General features: G+C 32.1%; 4 protein-coding genes across 4 annotated transcripts in view; 2 read left to right on the top strand and 2 right to left on the bottom strand.

Annotated features, from left to right (window-relative positions):
• Positions 1-2,387: 2,387 nt before the first annotated feature.
• Positions 2,388-8,232, top strand: LOC115878643 (digestive cysteine proteinase 1-like). The gene is made up of 6 exons (XM_030895187.1): positions 2,388-2,466; positions 4,948-5,034; positions 5,381-5,716; positions 7,156-7,468; positions 7,531-7,699; positions 7,815-8,232. The coding sequence occupies exons 2-6, from the start codon at positions 4,957-4,959 to the stop codon at positions 8,215-8,217; spliced, it is 1,299 nt and encodes a 432-aa protein (XP_030751047.1). The 5' UTR covers positions 2,388-2,466; positions 4,948-4,956; the 3' UTR covers positions 8,218-8,232.
• The window catches only part of LOC115878644, an 81,717-nt gene continuing 65,253 nt past the window's right edge, over positions 4,743-21,206 (bottom strand). Inside the window, exon 6 of the mRNA XM_030895188.1 lies at positions 4,743-4,844. The gene's annotated coding sequence lies outside the window, so the exon portion shown is untranslated. The remainder of the gene's footprint in view (positions 4,845-21,206) is intronic.
• On the top strand, positions 8,981-10,065 carry LOC115878725 (glucose-induced degradation protein 8-B homolog). Its single transcript, XM_030895305.1, has 4 exons — positions 8,981-9,244; positions 9,322-9,518; positions 9,577-9,774; positions 9,831-10,065. The coding sequence occupies exons 1-4, from the start codon at positions 9,127-9,129 to the stop codon at positions 10,005-10,007; spliced, it is 690 nt and encodes a 229-aa protein (XP_030751165.1). The 5' UTR covers positions 8,981-9,126; the 3' UTR covers positions 10,008-10,065.
• LOC115878724 (nucleoporin Nup35) lies at positions 10,527-11,572 on the bottom strand. Its single transcript, XM_030895304.1, has 2 exons — positions 11,497-11,572; positions 10,527-11,445 (listed from the first exon to the last, which is right to left on the bottom strand). The coding sequence occupies exon 2, from the start codon at positions 11,443-11,445 to the stop codon at positions 10,603-10,605; it is 843 nt and encodes a 280-aa protein (XP_030751164.1). The 5' UTR covers positions 11,497-11,572; the 3' UTR covers positions 10,527-10,602.

Consider the following 21,206-nt stretch of genomic DNA (forward strand, 5'->3'; position numbering starts at 1 on the left):
ATTTTGAACTAGAAGTTAGTCAACTGGACTGGACCAACAAATGATTAAAAATAGATGGAGAAAACTTTAACCATCTAAGATACGTTGATGACATAGTCCTAATCCTAATTTCCAATAGTCCTGCCGAACTATAAGCACAAATTAACGAACAAAATACAGCCAGCAAGAAAATGGGTCTAAAAATGAATTTAGCAGAAACTAAAGTAATGTACAACGAACTAGTAGACAGGAAAGAAATTCTAATTAATAACACAACGCTAAAAATAGTAGGAGTATATATAAATATATTAGGGACAACTAATATATAGCTCGAGATCTCTACCACTAGAAATCAACAGAAAAATTAAGTTAGCATGGAGTACTTATGGAAGAAATTCAATCATATTCAAATATAGAATGCCACTTTATCTAAAGTAGAAAACATTCGACCAATGTGGACTACCAGTCATGATATATGCATGCAAAACCTGGACACACGAACATTATAAGGAAACTGCAGCTCGCACAACGCTCAATGGAACGAAATATGCTGGGAATAACCAAAAAAAACTAAATTAAACACATTTACTGTACCTAGTTTTTAATTTAGTGAGACATTATTGTAAATAAGTATTATGTTGCAATAATTATTTATTACCTATATGCGATTTTATAATTTTGAAGGAGACGAAAAATGCTGTCAAGATATTATTTGAAAAATTAAGCAATATAGTAATTCACATATTCAATTAACTCTGAATTTTATAAGTACCTACTTGAGTGTGTAATCAAGTTTTTTTTTCGATATAATTTCCAGATGTTTTTGTCTAAGTGAATACTACCGGATTAGATTAAAAAAGTAAAAAGTCTCTGTAAACATATACTTTAGTCTTTAGTGTCTACATTAAGAAGACAGAAATTAAATTGGCCTTGGACTACATTTGCCTGTATATCCTTGATTTGATGTAAATAACTAACATAAATAATAATTGTAAATAAAACCAAAACTATCAAAGTAAAGATTCTCTTCAATTTCATCCACAAGCGCTTATTGTGCCTAAACTGACATATCCAAATATAGTGCATCGTCTTGAAGGTTGATTCTCACTGTATCTTCGATATCAGCTCCCTTCCGTTTACATAAAATATTATATCATGTAATTGATTCTCAAGGGGTTTCTAACAGGACACTGTCTCTTCAACGAACGCCTCAGTAGGCCAAAGCTGAGAAACAACGGCGAATGCAGATTCTGTGGGGATTATGGGGAAACACCAGAACACCTTATCACTGAGTGCGCCGAGACGACGACCATTCGTGCCATGAACTTTGGTACAGCTGCACAGTGGTTCCCAGATAGGTCATTACTTAGAAATATTAATTTCAAAACGTTTGCATGAAACTGTTGCTAATACTTTTCTTATATTCCCCTGTAAACGATACATAATAACTTACTTCGTGTTTCTCTTATTACCGATTCTGAACCGTCCTAGAACTGTGATGCGTATGCGCAGAAGGAAATATGACGACGTTATTTCATTTGCGCATGCGCTGCAGAGTTCTAGGACGGTTCAGAATCAGTAATAACAAGAACCCGAACAAAGCTACACATTGTCACATTTTTGCTACTGGTATCAAGCTGACATAAACAGTTTTCAGATAACGCCAATTCATTACTCATTTTATTAAAATTGATAAAAGCTGTTGCCTTTTCTGTAATGGACGTTCGAAAAGAAGATAAAAAGAACTGTTTTTTCTTTTTTGCACTTAATTAAACCTAAATATTATTAGTTTATGGCAATTTATTTGAAGGCAACAAAATATGGGGAACCACTGCGTGGGCTGATGTCGAGAATGGAGAGCCGGCCATTGTAGAGCAGTCTCAGATACTGGCTTTTGTTAAAGCCTTGAGACTGTATGATGAGTTATAACTCATTATAACTCAAGAAAGGGGAACACACAATAGATCTGTAAGGTAGCGGTGATTAACTCCTTTCCTAAACATTCTACATTCTACATATCATGTAAATTAATAGGACAATGCACACTATCCGTTCCGTTTCCCTTCCCTTCCATATCCAACATTTTTTTAAATTTGTGTTGCCACCCTTGGAATGCACGACAATCTGCATTTTACTTTTTGTTTCTATTTTTGATATATTCCTTTCCATACCCTCTCCAAGAACATGGACAGAAAAAAAAAGTATTGTATATAGTGGTTCAATACGAAGGTGTCATTTTGTCAAACTATTATTAGATATACTAAAACGAAAACAAACTTATCGGATATATACGATCTAATTTCAATTTTTATTTAGAATACAGAAGGTACTTAAAAATATTGAAAAACATGGGATTTACGACAAAACAAATAAACAAAACCATTAATTAGTATTATTGGCTACCGATAAGGTAAAAATAATTCATATAAAAGGCACTTGCATTATACAACTGGCATCAGATATTCTGTGATTAGGGGATAAACATAGGTAAGATCTATTTTACGATATCTTAATATAAAAATCTTGACTTAGGTTTCATAAGGGTTTCATCATCATCATCATAATTTTCAGCTTATTCAACCATTTTCAATTATAGTATAGCCTTTCTCACATATTTAGATACTCTCTTTGTAGATGGGCCCATTGTTGTCTATTGTTGGCCCAAGTTATCCCTGCTAATTTCATAATATCATAATCCCATCTCAGGTTCCGTCTTCTTCTAGGTCTCTTAATTCCTCGTGGGTACGATGCTGTAATTTTTGTAGTCCATCCTTCTTGCTACGTGTCCTACCCAATGCCACTTGAGGGATTTGATTCTGTGGATGACTATCCATTACCTGGGTCTTTTATTGTATTCACTCTATTCTTTTACGGTCTATTTTGGTTATTCCCAGCATATTTCGTTCTATTGAGCGAATTGTGACCTGCATTTTCCTTATAGTGTCCGTTTTAAGCGTTCAGGTTTTGGCATGCATGCATCTGGTAGGTCAGACACATTGGTCAAATGTTTTCTTCTTTAAATAAAGTAGCATTCTGGATTTGAATATGCTTGAGTTTCTTCCATAAGTACTCCATGCTAACATAATTCTTCTGTTGATTTCTAGTAGTAGTGATCCCCGCGCTGTGTATTAGTTTTTCTTTTTCTTCCTACTCTATATTAGACAGATTGCCTGTTCATTCTTCACATAATGCCTACAGTTTCAATCGATGGTAAGGTTATCACACCATCTTTTTCTTGGCCTTCCCGTACTTCTTTTTCCCAGTGATGATTTGTCTCGAGCTGACCTTACTATTCTTCCCTCGTCCATTCGGCTTATGTTGATCCCGAGCTGTATGTCCCGAGCTGTTGTTCCAAATATATGTTCTTCTACTATTTCCAGTGTTGTGTTATTTATTAGAATGTCTTTTCTGTATACTAAGTCATTGTACAGTACTTTACATTTTGCGAAATAAAAATTTTGAGACCTACTTTGTTGCTGGCTGTATTTAGTTCGTTAATTTGTGCTTGTAGTTCTTCAGGACTACTGGCAATTAGGACTGTCATCAGCGAATCTTAGATAGTTAAGTTATTCTCCATCTACACTTCCCCAATAAATTAACGCACTACAAAAAAATAACCAAAAGTTTAAGTTAAGTTTTTGTCAAAACCACTTATCCGATTTGGATGATTTTTTTGAATGATAAGTTATTCTTTCCACAATGTTGCTATACTAACTGTATTCTGATAGGAACCCTTTTTATACTAATACCGGTTGTAGCAATTATAACGTGTTCTTTTTTAATAAAATTTATGACACGCTTTAGAGTTGATCAGTTACAGTATCAAGTTAAAATTGAAATCACATTTTAGCCTTATCTTTTTTTACATTTTGTTTTTTTATTTACTCCATTATCTTCCTTATTACACGAGAAACAACATTTTATAGGATGGCATGATTTAATATTGGTTTTAATTGACATTTTTCCATTTTACTCACTAAAGTAAGTAGCAGGCTATGGAAAAACACGGATTACCAGTAAATGTCAAATAGAGATGCTAGTTTCTGTGCAAACTTGCAGACCATTAGTATCTCTAAGCTGAGTTTGAAGAATCCGAGCTGTTACGAAACGTTGTCTTAATGTTGAGAGTTTTAAAAAACGTTCCTGAATCGGATTGGTTCTTCGATTCCTGCCTTGTCCCGGCCTGCGACAATTACTCCCAGAATCTCTATACCGTTGTATAACTCGTGAAATGGTTGAGTGAGTTACATTAAATCGTTCACCAATTCTTCGGTAGCTCCAACCTTCCTCAGACAATATTAATGCTTGAGCACATTCTTCGCCAGTAAGATTTCTTGTTTCACGTGCACGTTGCATATTTTTGATATAATAAAAGGACGAAAACTACTGATACTGACAACAAGTATCTCTATTTGACATTTACTGGTAATCCGTGTTTTTCCATAGCCTGCTACTTACATTAGTGTGTAAAATGGAAAAATGTTAATTAAAACCAATATTAAATAATATCATCCTATAAAATGTTGTTTCTCGTGTAATAAGGAAGATAATGGAGTAAATAAAAAAGCAAAATGTCAAAAAAAAGATAAGGTTAAAATGTGATTTCAATTTTAACTTGATACTGTAACTGATGAACTCTACAGGGTGTCATAAATTTTATTAAAAAAAACACGTTATAATTGCTACACCCGGTATTAGTATAAAAAGGGTTCCTATCAAAATACAGTTAGTATAGCAACATTGTGGAAAGAATAACTTATCATTCAAAAAAAAATCGTCCAAATCGGATAAGTGGTTTTGACAAAAACTTAACTTAAATTTTTGGTTATTTTTTTGTGGTGCGTTAATTTATTGGGGAAGTGTATTTTTAAGCCTTTGTTAGTCCAGTCCAATATTGTTTAATTAAATATATAAAAATGATATGACCAGTATACTAATTTTCTGTAATAATTATATTTATGTTAACAGTTATAAACAATGAAAGCCGTAGTGGGAATTTTGGTTTGCCTCTTCTTGGCTGCAAACGCATCAGAGGAGATATGGAACCAATTTAAGGTAAATAGAAATGTTAAATTAAGAAGATTTGTTCTGATCCACAGACATGTATAAAGTCCCATCTACACATAACGCTTTACCTGTCAGTCAAAACGTATCAAACAAACTGTCGTTTTGTCTACACTGAAAAAAAGTAAATTTACAATGTTTAAAATTCTAATATTTTTGTATAGTTCCACAAATAAATGCAATTTTACAAAATTGTTTAAAGAATATTTAATAAAAGAAATGAGATTATTAAACCTTAAATACAATTTTCGTTTGTAGAAAAAAAGCTATAACAAGCATAACATCATTATATAACACTTTGAAAACCCCAGAGACTTATTCACTTTCTTTATCTCAGGAAAAATATGGAAAAAACTACCTCAACTCCAAAGAACACTCCGCACGCTACCAGATCTTCACCAAAAACCTGGCATCCATCGAAGAACACAACACACTGTACAAACAAGGTTTAGTTTCATGGTACAAAGTTGTCAATCAGTTTTCCGACATGACCGAGGAGGAATTCAAGGCAACATTGACATTGAAACCGTACAATAGAACCGGAAAGGCAACAGTGTTACATGATTCGTCGAAATTTGTCGGTACCCCTGACAGCATTGACTGGAGAAATTCTGGAGTAGTGACAGAAGTGAAAAACCAAGCATCTTGCGGGGCATGTTGGAGTTTTAGTGCGGTAAGACTTTCTCATCTCAAAAATACTCAGCTACATCAATAAAATCATTATTATTTTCACCTTCGTTCTAATGTTAAATTCACATGATTTTCTCTCTAGCATCCTGCTTCTTCCTATAGTACTCTACTAGCGTGTACCCGCGACTTCGTTCGCGTCGAATTAATCATTTGTAATGGTGATGATAAAGCAAAGCAAGAATTGCCATTAACATACAAACTGGATAAAATTTTCTCACATTTATGTCAGCATGAGAAAAAACAATATGGCGATATTATTATATAACTTGGTAATATTTGAGGAGTAGATTAATCTCGTTGGAATTTGACTTTCGAAAAATCCGTTTGCAAAAAATAACCTTTTTACGTCAATCAACTATTTGGAACACCCTGTATGATTTTTTAAAAAAATTCAAAATAGGTATGTAAAAAAACAAAACAAGTTATGCGTGTCCAAGCGTTTTCCCGAAAGACTAACCGTTTTTTAAATAACAAATATTGTAATATTTGAGGGGCGTTTTCACCCTTTTGGAATTTGAGATTCGAGAAACCCCTCCTTATCGAACCTCTACACCCCACAGTCAATCTGTTTGCCAAAAATCAGCTTTAAACGTCAAGCAGTTTAAGCAGAATCGTGATTACTCAGTGGTCATATTTTGTGAAACACCCGGTATAAATTTTTAAAAAATCTTAAATTATGCAAAACAACAAAATAAAATATACGTGTTTAAAAGTTTTTCCGAAAAACTCACCGGTTTTTAAATAAAATTTTTTCTAATATTTGAGGGGTGGTTTTACCCTCTTAGAATTCGAGTTTTGAAAAATCCCTTCTTATCGAACCTCTACACCCTAAACTCAATCCGTTTTCCAAAAATCAGCTTTTTACGTCAAGCGTTTTAAGCAGGATCGTAATTAGTCAATGACAAGATTTTTCGAAACACCCTGTATACATTTTTAAAAAATCCTAAAATATGTAAAAAAACAAAATAAAATATACGTGTTTATTTAAGCGTTTTTTCAGAAACTTGACCGTTTTTTAAATGAAAAATATTGTAATATTTGAGGGGTGGTTTCACACCCTTGGAACTGGAATTTCGAAAAATCCCTTCTTATCGAACCTCTACACCCTAGAATCAACCTGTATGCCAAAACTGAGCTTCTTACGTTGAGTGGTTTGAGCAGGATCATGATTAATCATTGAGTCAGTCACTTAAGGATTTTATATATTAGTATAGATGACAGCGATCTTCATTTCATAGCCATCGCTGACACCGTTTTTAATCTATCATATGGTATTTTGAAAGATATATTACCCGAAAAAAGAGAAGAATGACATACAAAATGAAACAAAATCACATCAAAATTTATCTCCTCTTGACTGTAATGAAACCGTTTCCTACACAGTTAAGTTGTTAATACACTATCATTATCTTTAATTTACAGACGGGAACACTGGAAGGTGCTTATGCCATACGCAACGGCCAACTCCTTTCCTTCAGCGAGCAGCAGCTCATGGACTGCGCAACAGGAAACAACGGCTACAGCTGCGACGCGTGCAACGGTGGGATAGTCCAAAGCGCACTGGACTACGTCAGAGACCACGGCATCACCACGGAGGACCAGGACCCTTACCAAGCAACCCAAACCACATGCTCATCCTACCCGAACTATTTCCAGATCTCTGGCTACACAGAAATCGGATACAAAGACGAAAACGACTTGAAGAACGTGTTGGAAACGTTGGTCCTGTTTCTGTAGCCCTCAACGCCGATCTCTTGCAAAGTTATGGAGGTGGAGTGATCAATTCGGCTTGTTCAGACTCTATCAACCACGGAGTGTTGGCTGTAGGGTATGGTAATGAGAATGGATTGGATTACTGGCTGGTGAAGAATTCCTGGGGATCTGGATGGGGTGAATCTGGGTACTTCAAGCTGGCTATAGGATCGAATTTGTGCGGAATAGCTGACCAGGCTTGCTATCCAAACTTGTAGACAATATTTTTAACTCTATACGTGATATTTCTATACTTTTGTATTTAGTTTTTGTTATAAAATAAAAAGTTTTTGATAAAACGTAATTTTCTTTTATATAATTTATGATTAATCCAAACACTCCTGTTTAAATTATCCTCATATTATGACAGCAATAGTCCAAAGCGCACTGGACTACGTCAGAGACCACGGCATCACCACCGAAGACTCTTACCAAGCAACCAAAACCACTTGCTCATCCTTCCCGAACTATTTCCAGATCTCTGGATACACAGAAATCGGATACAAAGACGAAAACGACTTGAAAAACGCTATTGGAAACGTTGGTCCTGTTTCTGTAGCCCTCAACGCTGATCTCTTGCAAAGTTATGGAGGTGGAGTGATCAATTCGGCCTGTTCAGACTCAATCAACCACGGAGTATTGGCTGTAGGGTATGGAAATGAGAATGGACTGGATTATTGGCTGGTGAAGAACTCCTGGGGATCTGGATGTGGCGAATCTGGGTACTTCTAGCTGGCTATAGTATCGAATTTGTGTGGAATAGCTGACCAGGCTTGCTATCCAAACTTGTAGGCAATATTTTTAACTATATACGTGATATTTCTATACTTTTGTATTTAGTTTTTGTTACAAAATAAAAAGTTTTTGATAAAACGTAATTTTTCTTTATATAATTTATGATTAATCCAAATACTCCTGTTTAAATTGTCCTCATATTATTACAGCAGTATTAATAATGTGTTCAATGCATACAATTACAGTTTTTAAGTGTTTTTGTGAAAGATTGTAACAAATTGAGGGCTAGATATATAATAGATCTTACGATTTACCGTAGACAGCATCTAAAATTTAAACTTCTCCTGGTGAATGGGATCAGGTTAAATGTCTAATGATTATCCAGTTTCTTTATTTAATTTTGATTTAATTATATGGTAGAATATTAAAAGTAAAATTTAACTCTGCATTGTTTTCATTATTTCATTTCAAAAAATACCTGAAAAAAACTATTGATTACCAAGTTACCAAGGAAATTAACTATTATTAGTTAACTGAGAGGTATATAACCATTTTTTATTAAAGATACTTACAGTTTTTAAGAAGTTATTTACTTTTTCAAACATTTTATATGTAAAAACCTGCAGTTCCCGCAAAAATAATCCCTGTTCCGCCATCTATTAACGTGGTTTTAAACTACTCTAACCACAGATACCGAAAACCGCAATGACTTCCCCCTAAAATGGTAGTACGCACCCTTGGTTCGCGATAGTTCGCGCCAGCCTCTGGCGCCAGCTTTATCAAAACGAAGAAGATTTTGACAAGTGTGTTAATTTGTCAATATTTTTCAAGTTTTTAGCATGTCACACACTAATCCTTGGTAAATATTATTTATATCGTTAAAATAAACACTTTCCGTTACAAACAATGAGCACGGAGAAGCACGAAATCACAACAAAGGAAGACTGGATCAAACTGCTCGAAGATAACGACGCAGTAGGTCGCAGTAACATGAACAAACTAATTATGAACTATCTCGTCACAGGTACGTTTACTGTTCGTTTCATTCCCAAAGTATGTTTTTAAAACGCCAAATAATGTTATACAACGTTTCGTGTACAGAGGGTTTCAAGGAGGCGGCCGAGAAGTTCCAGCAAGAGTCTGGAGTGGCACCGACAGTGAATTTGCACTCTCTGGATGACCGGATGCGTATCAGAGATGCCATCATGAACGGTAGGATCGAAGAAGCAACTACTTTAATCAACCAATTGCATTCTGAGCTGTTAGATAACGACAGATACTTGTATTTTCATCTTCAAGTATGTTTGTTTTTGTGTATATAAGGTTAGAGTAGCATGTTTATATTTTTTCTTTTAGCAATTACACTTAATCGAACTGATAAAGAGTAACAGGGTGGAAGAGGCTTTGGCCTTTGCACAGAGTCATCTTAGCGAAGCAGGAGAGGAAGATCCATGTGTACTTAATGAGATTGAAAGAACTATTGCTTTGTTAGCTTTTGAAGATCCTTTGAATAGTCCGTTTGCAGATCTTTTAGCACCTTCTCATCGCCAAAAGGTAGATTATTATTTTTTTCTTACATATAGGTACTTAATCACATATTTTTCTTGTAGATTGCCAGTGATGTCAATGCTGCAATTCTGAAAATGGAGCATCAAGAGACTACATCGCCTAAAATATCAACTTTACTTAGATTGATCCTGTGGGCTCAGGATAAGCTGAACAAGAAAAACGTAAAATATCCTAAAATGACTGATTTGGTTAAGGCTACGGTCTCCGATCCCAAATGATGTTCGATTTTGTCTATTTATAGACGAATAATATATGGGCAGAACCTTTCACAAAATTTGGACATAGCAAACTAAGGGTTTAAGTGAATATTACTGAAGAGTTGAATAAAATTGAATAAACTGTCTACAAATAGTTAAGTATACTACTGTTTGGTGTTTATGATATTAACAGATATATATTATTAAAAGTAAGCAGTAGTTTTTTATATAAACTGTCTTTTTCTGTTTTAAGAATTTTTAAGGTATATTTGGAGAAATTAGATGTTTGCAAATATATACTGTAGAATAATTTATTAAATGTAATTACTGTAGAGTGACTGTAAGTAATTTTTATATTTATTATAATTTTTTTAAATTTGTTATAGGTACTGTAAGATTAAACGATACTGTAAAATATCTTGCTAGAATCCTTATAATGTTCTTAAAAATAATTTCTAATAAATACCAGTAAAAATAATGTGTATATTTTTGTATTTTTAAGGTTATGGTTTGTAATAAAGAAAACTTTATTAAGTAATGCTTTAATTCAATAATAAAATTGTAAAATAAATTGACAAATATTTGTATACATAATAAAATAACATTAAAAACATAATCACCAACCGAAAACATACTCCATGGCCTTTGTAACAATACCAGTAGATTTTTGAGGAACATTCTGTGGAGAGATCACTGAATTTGATACTTGTGGTGACACAAATGAGTGCCTTAAGGATCTTGCTCTGGCAGGAGACGTAAACATTGTACTATTCTCTTTATTTTCCCTGTCATAATGCAACTGGACACCTATCATCACACTGTTATTCAAACATTTACCGTTCAAAGACAATGCCCTTGCTACTTCACTTAAATTGTTGAATTTAACATGTACCCAATTCCCTTGTGATGGAACTCGTTTATCTATTATCACACCACAGTTTGACAGTTGTGACAACACTATATTTAGAACGCTAGGCGGAAAACCGAACACTGTAACCCAGTGAGTGTCGATCTTCTCCAATCTCGAACTACTAAAGTTCCTACTAACATTCAAGCTTTCTTCAGGATGTATTCTTGAAATACTCTCATTAAACACGGTAGAATCATTAAAATGGGCCACGGTACTGCTCAAAATCGGAGTTTTCTTAGACGGGGCATCTATGGTATCGAACAAACTGGTCTTAGGAGGGCCTACTTTTTCGTTTACTGGTATAAAAGGAGCAGGACTGGCTGGAGTAGCTGTTAGAGACTGATTAAACAGTTTCTGTCTCAGTGTTTTCGGTTCGTTAATGTTCGAATTCGATTTGAAGCTGCTCGGAGTTTTATTTCTACCTGGTGAGGCGCTTGGGTTTGGAGTTTGTGGAGGTATATCACCTATCAAAAAACCGGGTAAAAAGTTCGGATTAATGCCCGGAGACGAAGGACTGGAAGGAGCACTGCCTAATGTCATGGGTTCCATCTGAAATATCTTTTAATTACGATAAATTCGAATAGAAAACAAGAATCTTACCGTTAGATTTGAAATTCTCCAAAAAATTAGCCGTCAATCTTTTTTGACAGAGAGTTTTGTAGGTTAGAAACAGAAAAACAGAATTCTTCTTTTACAGAAATTTTGGAGGTGAATTGTTGGTTGCCTGACGTAAAGAATTAAAAATGTCTAATTTTTAGGAAATTTTGAAAAACTATAACGACCAGAAATAATAGAACTTGTTGATTTTGATCAAAATTCGGATTACAATCAATATGATACATTTCTTAATTGATTTATTGATCTGCGCATAAACAGCAGCAGGTAGAGCGAAATAATTTGGCAGAATTGCGGCCGGTTTATCTTCCAGATTCTCTGTCAGTCGGGAAAATGGCGATATTTAGGGTGCTGTGTCGCGCTCGTCTATTGTTAAACAACGAGCATTTCGTTATTTCTAAATATTCTCCGTTAATTAATAGTGTCTCTATAAATAAAGTAAGTATACTTTAAGTCAATTCAATTAATAACAACGTCCCACATGCTGTTAGCATGTAATTCGGTATTTTTATAAAATCTTTTTTAAGCGACTATAACGTATATTAGAAAATGTGACCACATTAACGTTTAACTTATAATTTATTGACCCAACATTTAACAACAATAGGGCAAACATTTCGACGTTAATTTATGATTTTTCGTATTTTCTATTGTAAATTGAGGTTAGGATAATGCGGATTTTAATACATTTATTTACCAGGGGATGAAGAAATGTATGTTTTTAAATTTTAACAAAGAAATTTGCCAGGACTAGGTATTTACATTATTTTTAAAATTCATATTGATAAAACGAACGTATATTATTAATCTAGTAGGCTTATTAACAATTCAGTTGACGTTTTGTAAGGTTTCTTTTGTTTATGTTTATTTATGTTCAAAAATTTATCGTTAATATTTTTTCATTGCAGCCGATTGAAATTCAAGTGGTGCGGCAGTTTAGAACTAATTTTTCGGTAAATTCAGTGACAAAAGAACAAAATGAGACGAAAAAAAGGGATAAGGATGGTCCAATCACTACAAGTTCTTCTTCTGACAGTGACTTGGATGATGATTCTGATACAGAAGGTAAGTTGTTCATTGTCAATGTCAATAACCAACAAAAACCAATCAAAATGTATCAATTCTTTTTTGTTTTATATTTTATATACAGGGTGGTCAGAGTTCTAATCGGGAAAATTCGCCAATAGCTAGATACATGAACTTTTTATTTTTTTAAATTAATCATAAATTTTTCTTTGAAAAAGTTGTGCTAAACAGTTTCCATTGAACTTTTGGCAAAAAAGCATTTCAAAATTTATTATTTCAGTCTAATAATTATGTAGTCAACATGTTTAATTTATGTCAATAATGACATGTATTGATTATTTCGATTCCAAATATCTCGAGAACCATTACTCACAGCGATTTTTACCAAGAGACATTTTTTACATAAAAAATGGTGGAAATATATATTTTTTTACTCAGAAGTTTTATACAGGTACGGACGAAAAGTTATTACTCTTTAAATCAGTTAAAAAGTATGTAGGTGGCACCCTCTATAAGTAGGAGTCATATTGACATAGAAATCATATTTCTCATGTCAAAAAGCACCCAGGCACTAATTTTCACCCAAATAACGTCGTTAGTTTAGAAATTATTTGAAAAATACAAATGAAACTTCTACACCCTGTATCTCCGAAACGAAGCATTTTAGGTCATACATTTATAAAAAATTGTTTAATTATTTTTATCTGCAGAATATGTTTGGACCAACTGTATAAATAGATGATAGATAATTTTGTGTATTTTTAATGTCTAAATATAAACACAATACTCTGTATATTTAGGTGGATCTCTCAAATTATTTTTATCATAGTCTCATTTTTAGAACGGCGAGTTCAGCTGCCAATTTTTTTTGTTTGTTTCAGAATAAATCTAGAAATTTATGTTATGGACGTGTCCAAATCAACTGTGAAAAAATGAGAAAATATTTACATAAAATTTTAATAACTTCTGCCTAACATTTACTTAATGAAAAAATAAGGCAAAAGGGACCTATATTTGTGTTGATAATCAGCTAAATTAATTAAAAAAAAGAAAGATAAATTCAGTAAAAATATCATAAATATTATGTCATGGGAGATAAAAAAAAATAATATAATTTTGATTGTTATATTAACAGCGAGGAAAGCCAATATTCAGTAATTTCAGTTTGATAACAGCCTAAAAATTGAAATGAGTCAGACTTACCACTATTTATCTTTAATCTATAGTCATTTTAATAATACTAGCGTACAGGGTATCTCCAAAAAGTTGATTTAATTATACAAGGTGGCGCTTCTCATACGCCGCAGAGGCTCCAATGAGAACGACAGTTTGTATTGAAATGAAATTTTCGTTTTCGTTGTTTTTTTGTAACGGAACACTCTATATATTAATTGATTTTCGGATTCTGGGCGAAAAATAAAGGTGTGTTTTATAAGAATAGTATATGACTAAAATGTAAGGTGTTTGACATATTTAATATTTTCTAGAAATAAAGAACAATTATTATTTTTAAATTACAATAAAAGCTACGTAAATTGTAATTTACCCGGTATAGCCTAATATGTAGTTAAATTAACTATTGTACTTAAAATCAAATTAAAACTTGATTCAAAAAGTTATACAGGGTGAGACAAAATTAATATCGAACATTAGTCTCATTTAAAAGCATGCTACTCTCTTATTGTAAATGGAACACCCAATATATTATTTCGATATTCAATGGAGACTTCATGTCTCTTCAAAATACTACAAAGGTTGCCTACCCCTCAAACAAAGATTTTCCTAGATATTTTCATTTACATGATTTGATCTGAGTAGATCTTTATTATTTGATAAAATCTAGGTGGCTGTGATATGTCTGACGTTACTTCAACATAGCTGTCTAATTAGTTCAACTTTAGCAACTAGTTATCATTTTGTATGCATTTTCTGACAGTTAAAACAAAAAAAATTCTCAGAAATTTGCCGAAAATGCAAACTTATCCTACATCAAAGAGAATTGATATGATTCTATTAGTTGGTGAATGCAGTGTGCATTCACCAATTAATAGAATACTTTAATGCTCCTGATTTTATCTAGTCTGTTTTTTTTTATGGAGATATGTTAAAGACAGTGTTTACAAAACTGTAATAATTAAAATATGTTTTAAACGCGTATCTTTTTATTACCCTTGAGTATTTTACTCTACAATCTTTAATTATTGTTAAATTAACAAAAGGTATATCACACAGCCACCTAGATTTTTTCAAATAATAAAGATTTACTGACGCAAAATCAAAAAAATTAAAATATCTGGGAAAATCTTTGTCTGAGGGGTAGGCAACCTTATAATATTTTGAAGATATATAATTCCCCATTGAACACCGGAAAAATATATTGGGTGTTCCATTTAAAATAAAGGAGTAACTTGCTTTTAAAAGTGACTAATGGTTTCATATTAATTTTGTCTCATCCTGTATAACTTTTCGAGTCAAATTTTAATTTGGTTTAACATACAATTGTTACTGTAATTAAATATCAGGCTATATAAGGTCAACTAAAATTTAGGTAGCTGTTATATAAATTCAAAATTTACACTCTTCATTTTCAAAATAAAACACTAAATCACCACAATACACCAAAACAGTTTTACTTTTACACTGGACGCGCGTTTCGTTAACCATGTTTAGTGTTGCACAAGACAAGAATTCTTGTCTTGAAAATCAATTTCTTGTATTGTCTTGAAATTCAAGACAAGTTATTTTCAAAGCCTTGTCTTGCAGATTTCTTGAATGGCAAAGTCTTGTCTGCTCTTGCAAGACTCTTGAAATTTCTTGTCTTGAAAAATTTTACATTCTAACAAAAAGGTAATAATATTTCTATATTTTATTTCATAGAAAGCGTCGTATACAAAATTCGATTTATGGGTTTTGGGTTATTATTTCGTACACCTTGTGAGTTAACTTTCTAAATATTACTCACTACCAAAAAAAGTTTTAATATGAAATATGAGCAGTATAAATAATATAAGTGTCGATAGTGAAACCGAGTCCGAACCCTTACCGTTATTTTATTTCATTCTCAACTCTAAAACACTGGGTATGATAGAAAAAAAAATGAACACTGGTCAATATTAATGCCGGTTTTATACAACATTTGCATAAGTCGTAATCATAATCACAGTCTTAATCATCATCATAATCACAACGCAATTTTAATATGCGTTTATAGAACATTTTCATAATCATAATTTTTATATCAGTAAAGTTGGGTAACATAATTAAAGGCTAATGGTAGATGTTCATGGTAGATGTCAACAGGTTTATAAGAAGTGGATAGTTTAACTGTTATGATTATGACTATGATTGTGATTACGACTATGTAAATGTTGTATAAACCCGGCGTAACTTGCGCAAAGACCTAATTATCACTAAAAAAAATGTATCATTTCTAACTTTCAAGAAATCTTGCAAGACTCTTGAAATTTCTTGTATATTAAAGTCTCGTCTTGTCTTGAAATTCAAGACAAGAAATTTTGAAAGTCTGGTCTTGAATTTCTTGCAAGAGTCTTGGTCTTGCAAGAGTTTCTCAAGTCTCTTGTGCAACACGAACCATGTTAGCATTATCAGCAGATGATTAAGACTTACTTGATTATACACTATTTCCTGGCAACCTGTATATCTAGTTCTGGTGGTGAGAAATGATTGATTTGTCTATACAGCCTTTAATAGTGTTATAATGGAGAAAAAAATAATTAGAATTTAAATATTTCAAATTAAATGCAGTTTTTACTATTATATACTTATAATTATCGTAATTCATGTTACAGACGTATTTCTCATAAAACTACACTTAATTACCTTTACCTTAAATACATATAAACATTTTTAATATACCTATTTATTCTTTCATAACTAAAACTTATTAATTTTTGGTATAATTGTAATGTAATATTATATTAAACATATTGTATTCATTAAAAATATAACACAGTTTAAGTAGTATATTAAAATTTATTTTTATCTAATTAAACATTTTAAAGACATGTTTTATTTAAATTTTAATTTTATATAATAAAATTAATCAATTTCTGTATGATTTTTGATACACACTTCCCCAATAAATTAACGCACCACAAAAAAATAACCAAAAGTTTAAGTTAAGTTTTTGTCAAAACCACTTATCCGATTTGGATGATTTTTTTTTGAATGATAGGTTATTCTTTCCACAATGTTGCTATACTAACTGTATTTTGATAGAAACCCTTTTTATACTAATACCGGGTGTAGCAATTATAACGTGTTTTTTAATAAAATTTGTAACACTCTGTAGAGTTGATCAGTTACAGTATCAAGTTAAAATTGAAATCACATTTTAGCCTTAACTTTTTTTACATTTTGTTTTTTTTATTTACTCCATTATCTTCTTTATTACACGAGAAACAACATTTTATAGGATGGCGTGATTTAAAATTGGTTTTAATTAACATTTTTCCATTTTACTCACTAAAGTAAGTAGCAGGCTATGGAAAAACACGGATTACCAGTAAATGTCAAATAGAGATGCTTGTTGTCAGTGTCAGTTATTTTCGTCATTTTATTATATCAAAAATATGCAACGTGCACGTGAAACAAGAAATCTTACTCGCGAAGAATGTGCTCAAGCATTAATATTGTCTGAGGAAGGTTGGAGCTACCGAAGAATTGGTTAACGATTTAATGTAACTCACTCAACCATTTCACGAATTATACAACGGTATAGAGATACTGGGAGTAATTGTCCCAGGCCGGGACAAGGTAGGAATCGAAGAACCAATCCGATTCAGGAACGTTTTTTAAAACTCTCAACATTAAGACAACGTTTCGTAACAGCTCGGACCCTTCAAACTCAGCTCAGAGATACTAATGGTCTACAAGTTTGCACAGAAACATCTCTATTTGACATTTACTGATATAATCCGTGTTTTTCCATAGCCTGCTACTTACTTTAGTGAGTAAAATGGAAAAATGTTAATTAAAACCAATTAGAGATGAGCAAAACTGCGATTTTCCAATCGCAGTTGAAACTGCGATTGTGATTTATAAATCGCTGCGACTGTAACCTGCGATTGCGATTTTGATATTTTTAAATTGGTACGCTGTAATCTGGGAAGCTCAATCCCAAAATTTCTAATAAAAAACAGAATAAATAGCGGAATATTTTTTTTTAATAAAAACTTACAAAGAAACTGTTGGGTGTTTCGATGCCATGTGCCTTTTAAAATTTGTAGTGCGTGTTTTTTATGATATTTTTGCTGCACACATATTGCACTTAAAATTTTCATCAATTACCTACCAAAAAAAAATCCACAAATAACTTAGTTTCCTTTTTTTAAACATTTTTGATTAGAACAGACCGAATAAATTTAAAAGGGAAATTAAAAATACATAAAATGTTCAAAATATTCGAATGTGCTTTTAGACAGTAGGTACACTAACGAAAAAGTTATTATAAAAAAGGTTGCCGCCAACCTTAATTCAGATAACTAGAAAAAAAAACTGTTTATTTTATCTTGTTTTCTTTTAAAAACATTTTCTTTATATGTAACTCAAAAGAAGCCGACGCGACGCCGACGGCTTTGATACGGCCCGTCCAGTGCAAGTGCAAACTTTCGAACTTTTAGATAAATAAAAGGACAACATCACATTTTATTATATTTAAAATTTCTCTAAAATGAAAAAACTGATTGTAAAGGATGTATTTAAATTAACATAGCAGCCGATCCACAACTGTTAGTATATTCAGAAAATTATATTATATTATGGATTGTTATAAAAATGTTTATAATAATATAATATATAACAAAATATAATAAATAAAAAGGGCTGTTTCTTTTCCGTGCTCTATATCTTCTAGTAAATAAAGGATAAAAATAGATAATTTTTTATAATTTGAATCCAAAACTGTCCTTATGAATCATTTTACCTGAATCATTACCTGGGAGCAACTGTAACTATAATTAGTCATAACCATAAACTTAAAATAAAATATAGACTGAGCATCTCATTCATAAATAGCTGGAACATGCGGTCAGACAACGTCTTGTTATTGTTGTGTTATTGTTTTAGGTTATAACGAGTGCGACACGAGCGATAGATAGGTTGTCTCTGTCATAACGGTCGTTCCCTGACGACTCTGCCGAGAAACACAACACTGTCTTTCGTTTCTCAAGTACACCTGAACTCTCCGTATCATAGCCGGGTAACTTTTTTATTTTAATGAAGCTATAATTAAATTAAAAATATATCGTATTTAATCTTTTTTATATTTTATTAAGATTTAGGACAGGTTTTTGGAATAAAAGTTTAGAAAAAAACGTCTTAGAGTCCAAAAAGGATAAAAATAAAAAAATACACGTTATAGAAGAAATTTTATTAACGAAATTACGTAATTTTTGAAATTAATAATAAATTATTAATTTTAATCAAACATTTACAACCCCTACTATTAATCAAAACAGGATCTATTTCACAGATATAATAGAATCGGCGACAGGGAGAGAAAAAAAATATGATTTTTGTATTTTTTTTTCTGGTTAAGTGACGTCTTATTATGTAAATTAGAGAAAACATAAATCTGTTCCATTAAAGCAAGGAAGGTGATAGGAAGTGGATAATATGAAAACTACATTTATCTAACACGGTACTGACTTTATTATACCGGGTGCGTTCCAAAAGTGGCTCATCCTCAAATTTTTTTTATATTTTCAAATAGTTATGTTATGTTAGTATATGACATAAATTAGGATTGATTGACGCATTCAATTGTTTTTGGTCACTTCCTGTTTCACCGGAAACGAATATAACTTTTAATTTTTAAACGGCACCCTCGGTATATTTCTACTTTATTCGATAGAAAATGATAACAATTTAATTTTTAATAATAATATTGATTTCTGAATAGAATGACATAGCATAATATGTCAACTTTTGACATTTACGCATATGGTTTAATTGTAATTGTAACACGCGGTTCATAACGACAATTTGACTCGAAATACCAAGTGTGTGGTATCAATATATTCATAAAAAAATGATTTTTCCAAATATGCTAATGAGTCTCCTTTGTTTCATTTGAAAAAATTGACATATGTATGATTAAAACTACGATTTGTACATCTTTTAACCGGCCTAAACAAGACACGAAACCCATTAGACGATCAAAACAGGCTCCTTGATTAAAACTTAGTGTTTTTAACAACACCATGGCACCCTAGATTGAAATTTAAAATACGATTTGTTTTTAAGCGACAATGTCAAAAGTTGACATATGATAGTCATTCTATTCAGAGTGTCATTTTTTATCGAATAAAGTAGCAATATACCGAGGGTGCCTTTAAAAATCAAAAGATGTAATCATTTCGGTGAAACAGGAAGAGACCAAAAACAATTGAATACGTCAATAAATCCTAATTTATGTCATATACCTACTAACATACAATTTTTTTTGTATCTGAAAAAAAATAAAAAAGTTATAGGGGGTGAGCCACTTTTGAGACGACCCGATATATTAAAAATATTGTTTCATAATGTAATATCATTTTAAAATTCTTGTATGTTATTTTAGATTCTGAAGATAATTTTAGAATAAACCGGAATATATTTTAATAAAAACATTATTAATTATTAACAGGGTTATAATTATGGTTTTGTTACAATGTAAGTAAGTCAATATTGTAATGTAAGAGAAAAAAATTCAGATTTTACATTTTACTAAAATATTATCTAAATAAGCGCCTTTCTACAACAACGCCACTGACACCTAATGGGTAAATTGAGAGTTGCCTACCGGTCGAAAGTCGTTTCAAGACTTAATTGGATTATTTAAGTCAAATTTCTTGCAAATTTGGCACTGGCGAACCATATTTTATAGTTTTTGAACAGAAAAAGTCAATAAAATAAACACTTAAGGACTACAAGCTAAGAAAATGCGTTAATACAGCCGGGGAGATAGCGGCAACAAAGGTTTACCACACACGTGCGACACGTACTACAAGGTAATAAATGAATGAATAGGCTCCCTCGCCTCTAATCGGTGTTGTCATATTGTAAAGGACTTATCCTTATTAAACAGTATCCGACTTATAATTTAGTAGTATAAGGACTATTTAATACATCTATGGAATATTAAAACCTACTTGATTAAACTGTGGTATTAATATCTCAATATATGTGTATAACAAGAAAAAAAATATTGATAATATTAAAGACGTGACAACATAGGCTGGATGAGGAAGGCTCGGTCGACTGTACCCAGAAGTAAACATGTGTGCAAAAAAGGTTGTTTGTCCGCGTTGAGATCTAAATAGTGTAGTCTATATTTTATTTTAAGTCTATGGTCATAACCGAAAACAAGAATTTTTTAACCTTCTCAATCCATAATTATATTATAAATCTAAAATTATTATCAAAATTTAAAACTAATAAATTATATATATTATGCGGTATATAAACATATATAAGCCTATTTTCCAACGCTTCATAAAAATTACGGGGCCCTGATTGCGAATGTGATTTTGCGATCTAGTCTAGGCCGATGTGTTGGGAGCGAACGAAAATCGCAATCGCCGCTCTTCGTTGGTGTGCCCACTCCCGATGCCGCTCCGGTGCCAACGAAAATCGCAATCGCAATGCTGGGATGAGCTGCGATT

The sequence above is a fragment of the Sitophilus oryzae genome, unplaced genomic scaffold, assembly GCF_002938485.1.
Source record: "Sitophilus oryzae breed Bouriz unplaced genomic scaffold, Soryzae_2.0 scaffold_1521_pilon_pilon, whole genome shotgun sequence".
In the NCBI taxonomy this organism is placed as follows: Eukaryota; Metazoa; Arthropoda; class Insecta; order Coleoptera; family Curculionidae; genus Sitophilus; species Sitophilus oryzae.

Coding starts and splice junctions, on each gene's coding strand:
- LOC115878643 (XM_030895187.1), top strand. CDS start 4,957: ATGAAAGCCGTAGTGGGAATTTTGGTTTGCCTCTTCTTGGCTGCAAAC. Junction 5,035..5,380: donor AGATATGGAACCAATTTAAG/GTAAATAGAAAT, acceptor TCTTTATCTCAG/GAAAAATATGGAAAAAACTA. Junction 7,700..7,814: donor CAGGCTTGCTATCCAAACTT/GTAGACAATATT, acceptor AATTTATGATTA/ATCCAAACACTCCTGTTTAA.
- LOC115878725 (XM_030895305.1), top strand. CDS start 9,127: ATGAGCACGGAGAAGCACGAAATCACAACAAAGGAAGACTGGATCAAA. Junction 9,519..9,576: donor ACTTGTATTTTCATCTTCAA/GTATGTTTGTTT, acceptor TTTTTCTTTTAG/CAATTACACTTAATCGAACT. Junction 9,775..9,830: donor CACCTTCTCATCGCCAAAAG/GTAGATTATTAT, acceptor TTTTTCTTGTAG/ATTGCCAGTGATGTCAATGC.
- LOC115878724 (XM_030895304.1), bottom strand. CDS start 11,445: ATGGAACCCATGACATTAGGCAGTGCTCCTTCCAGTCCTTCGTCTCCG.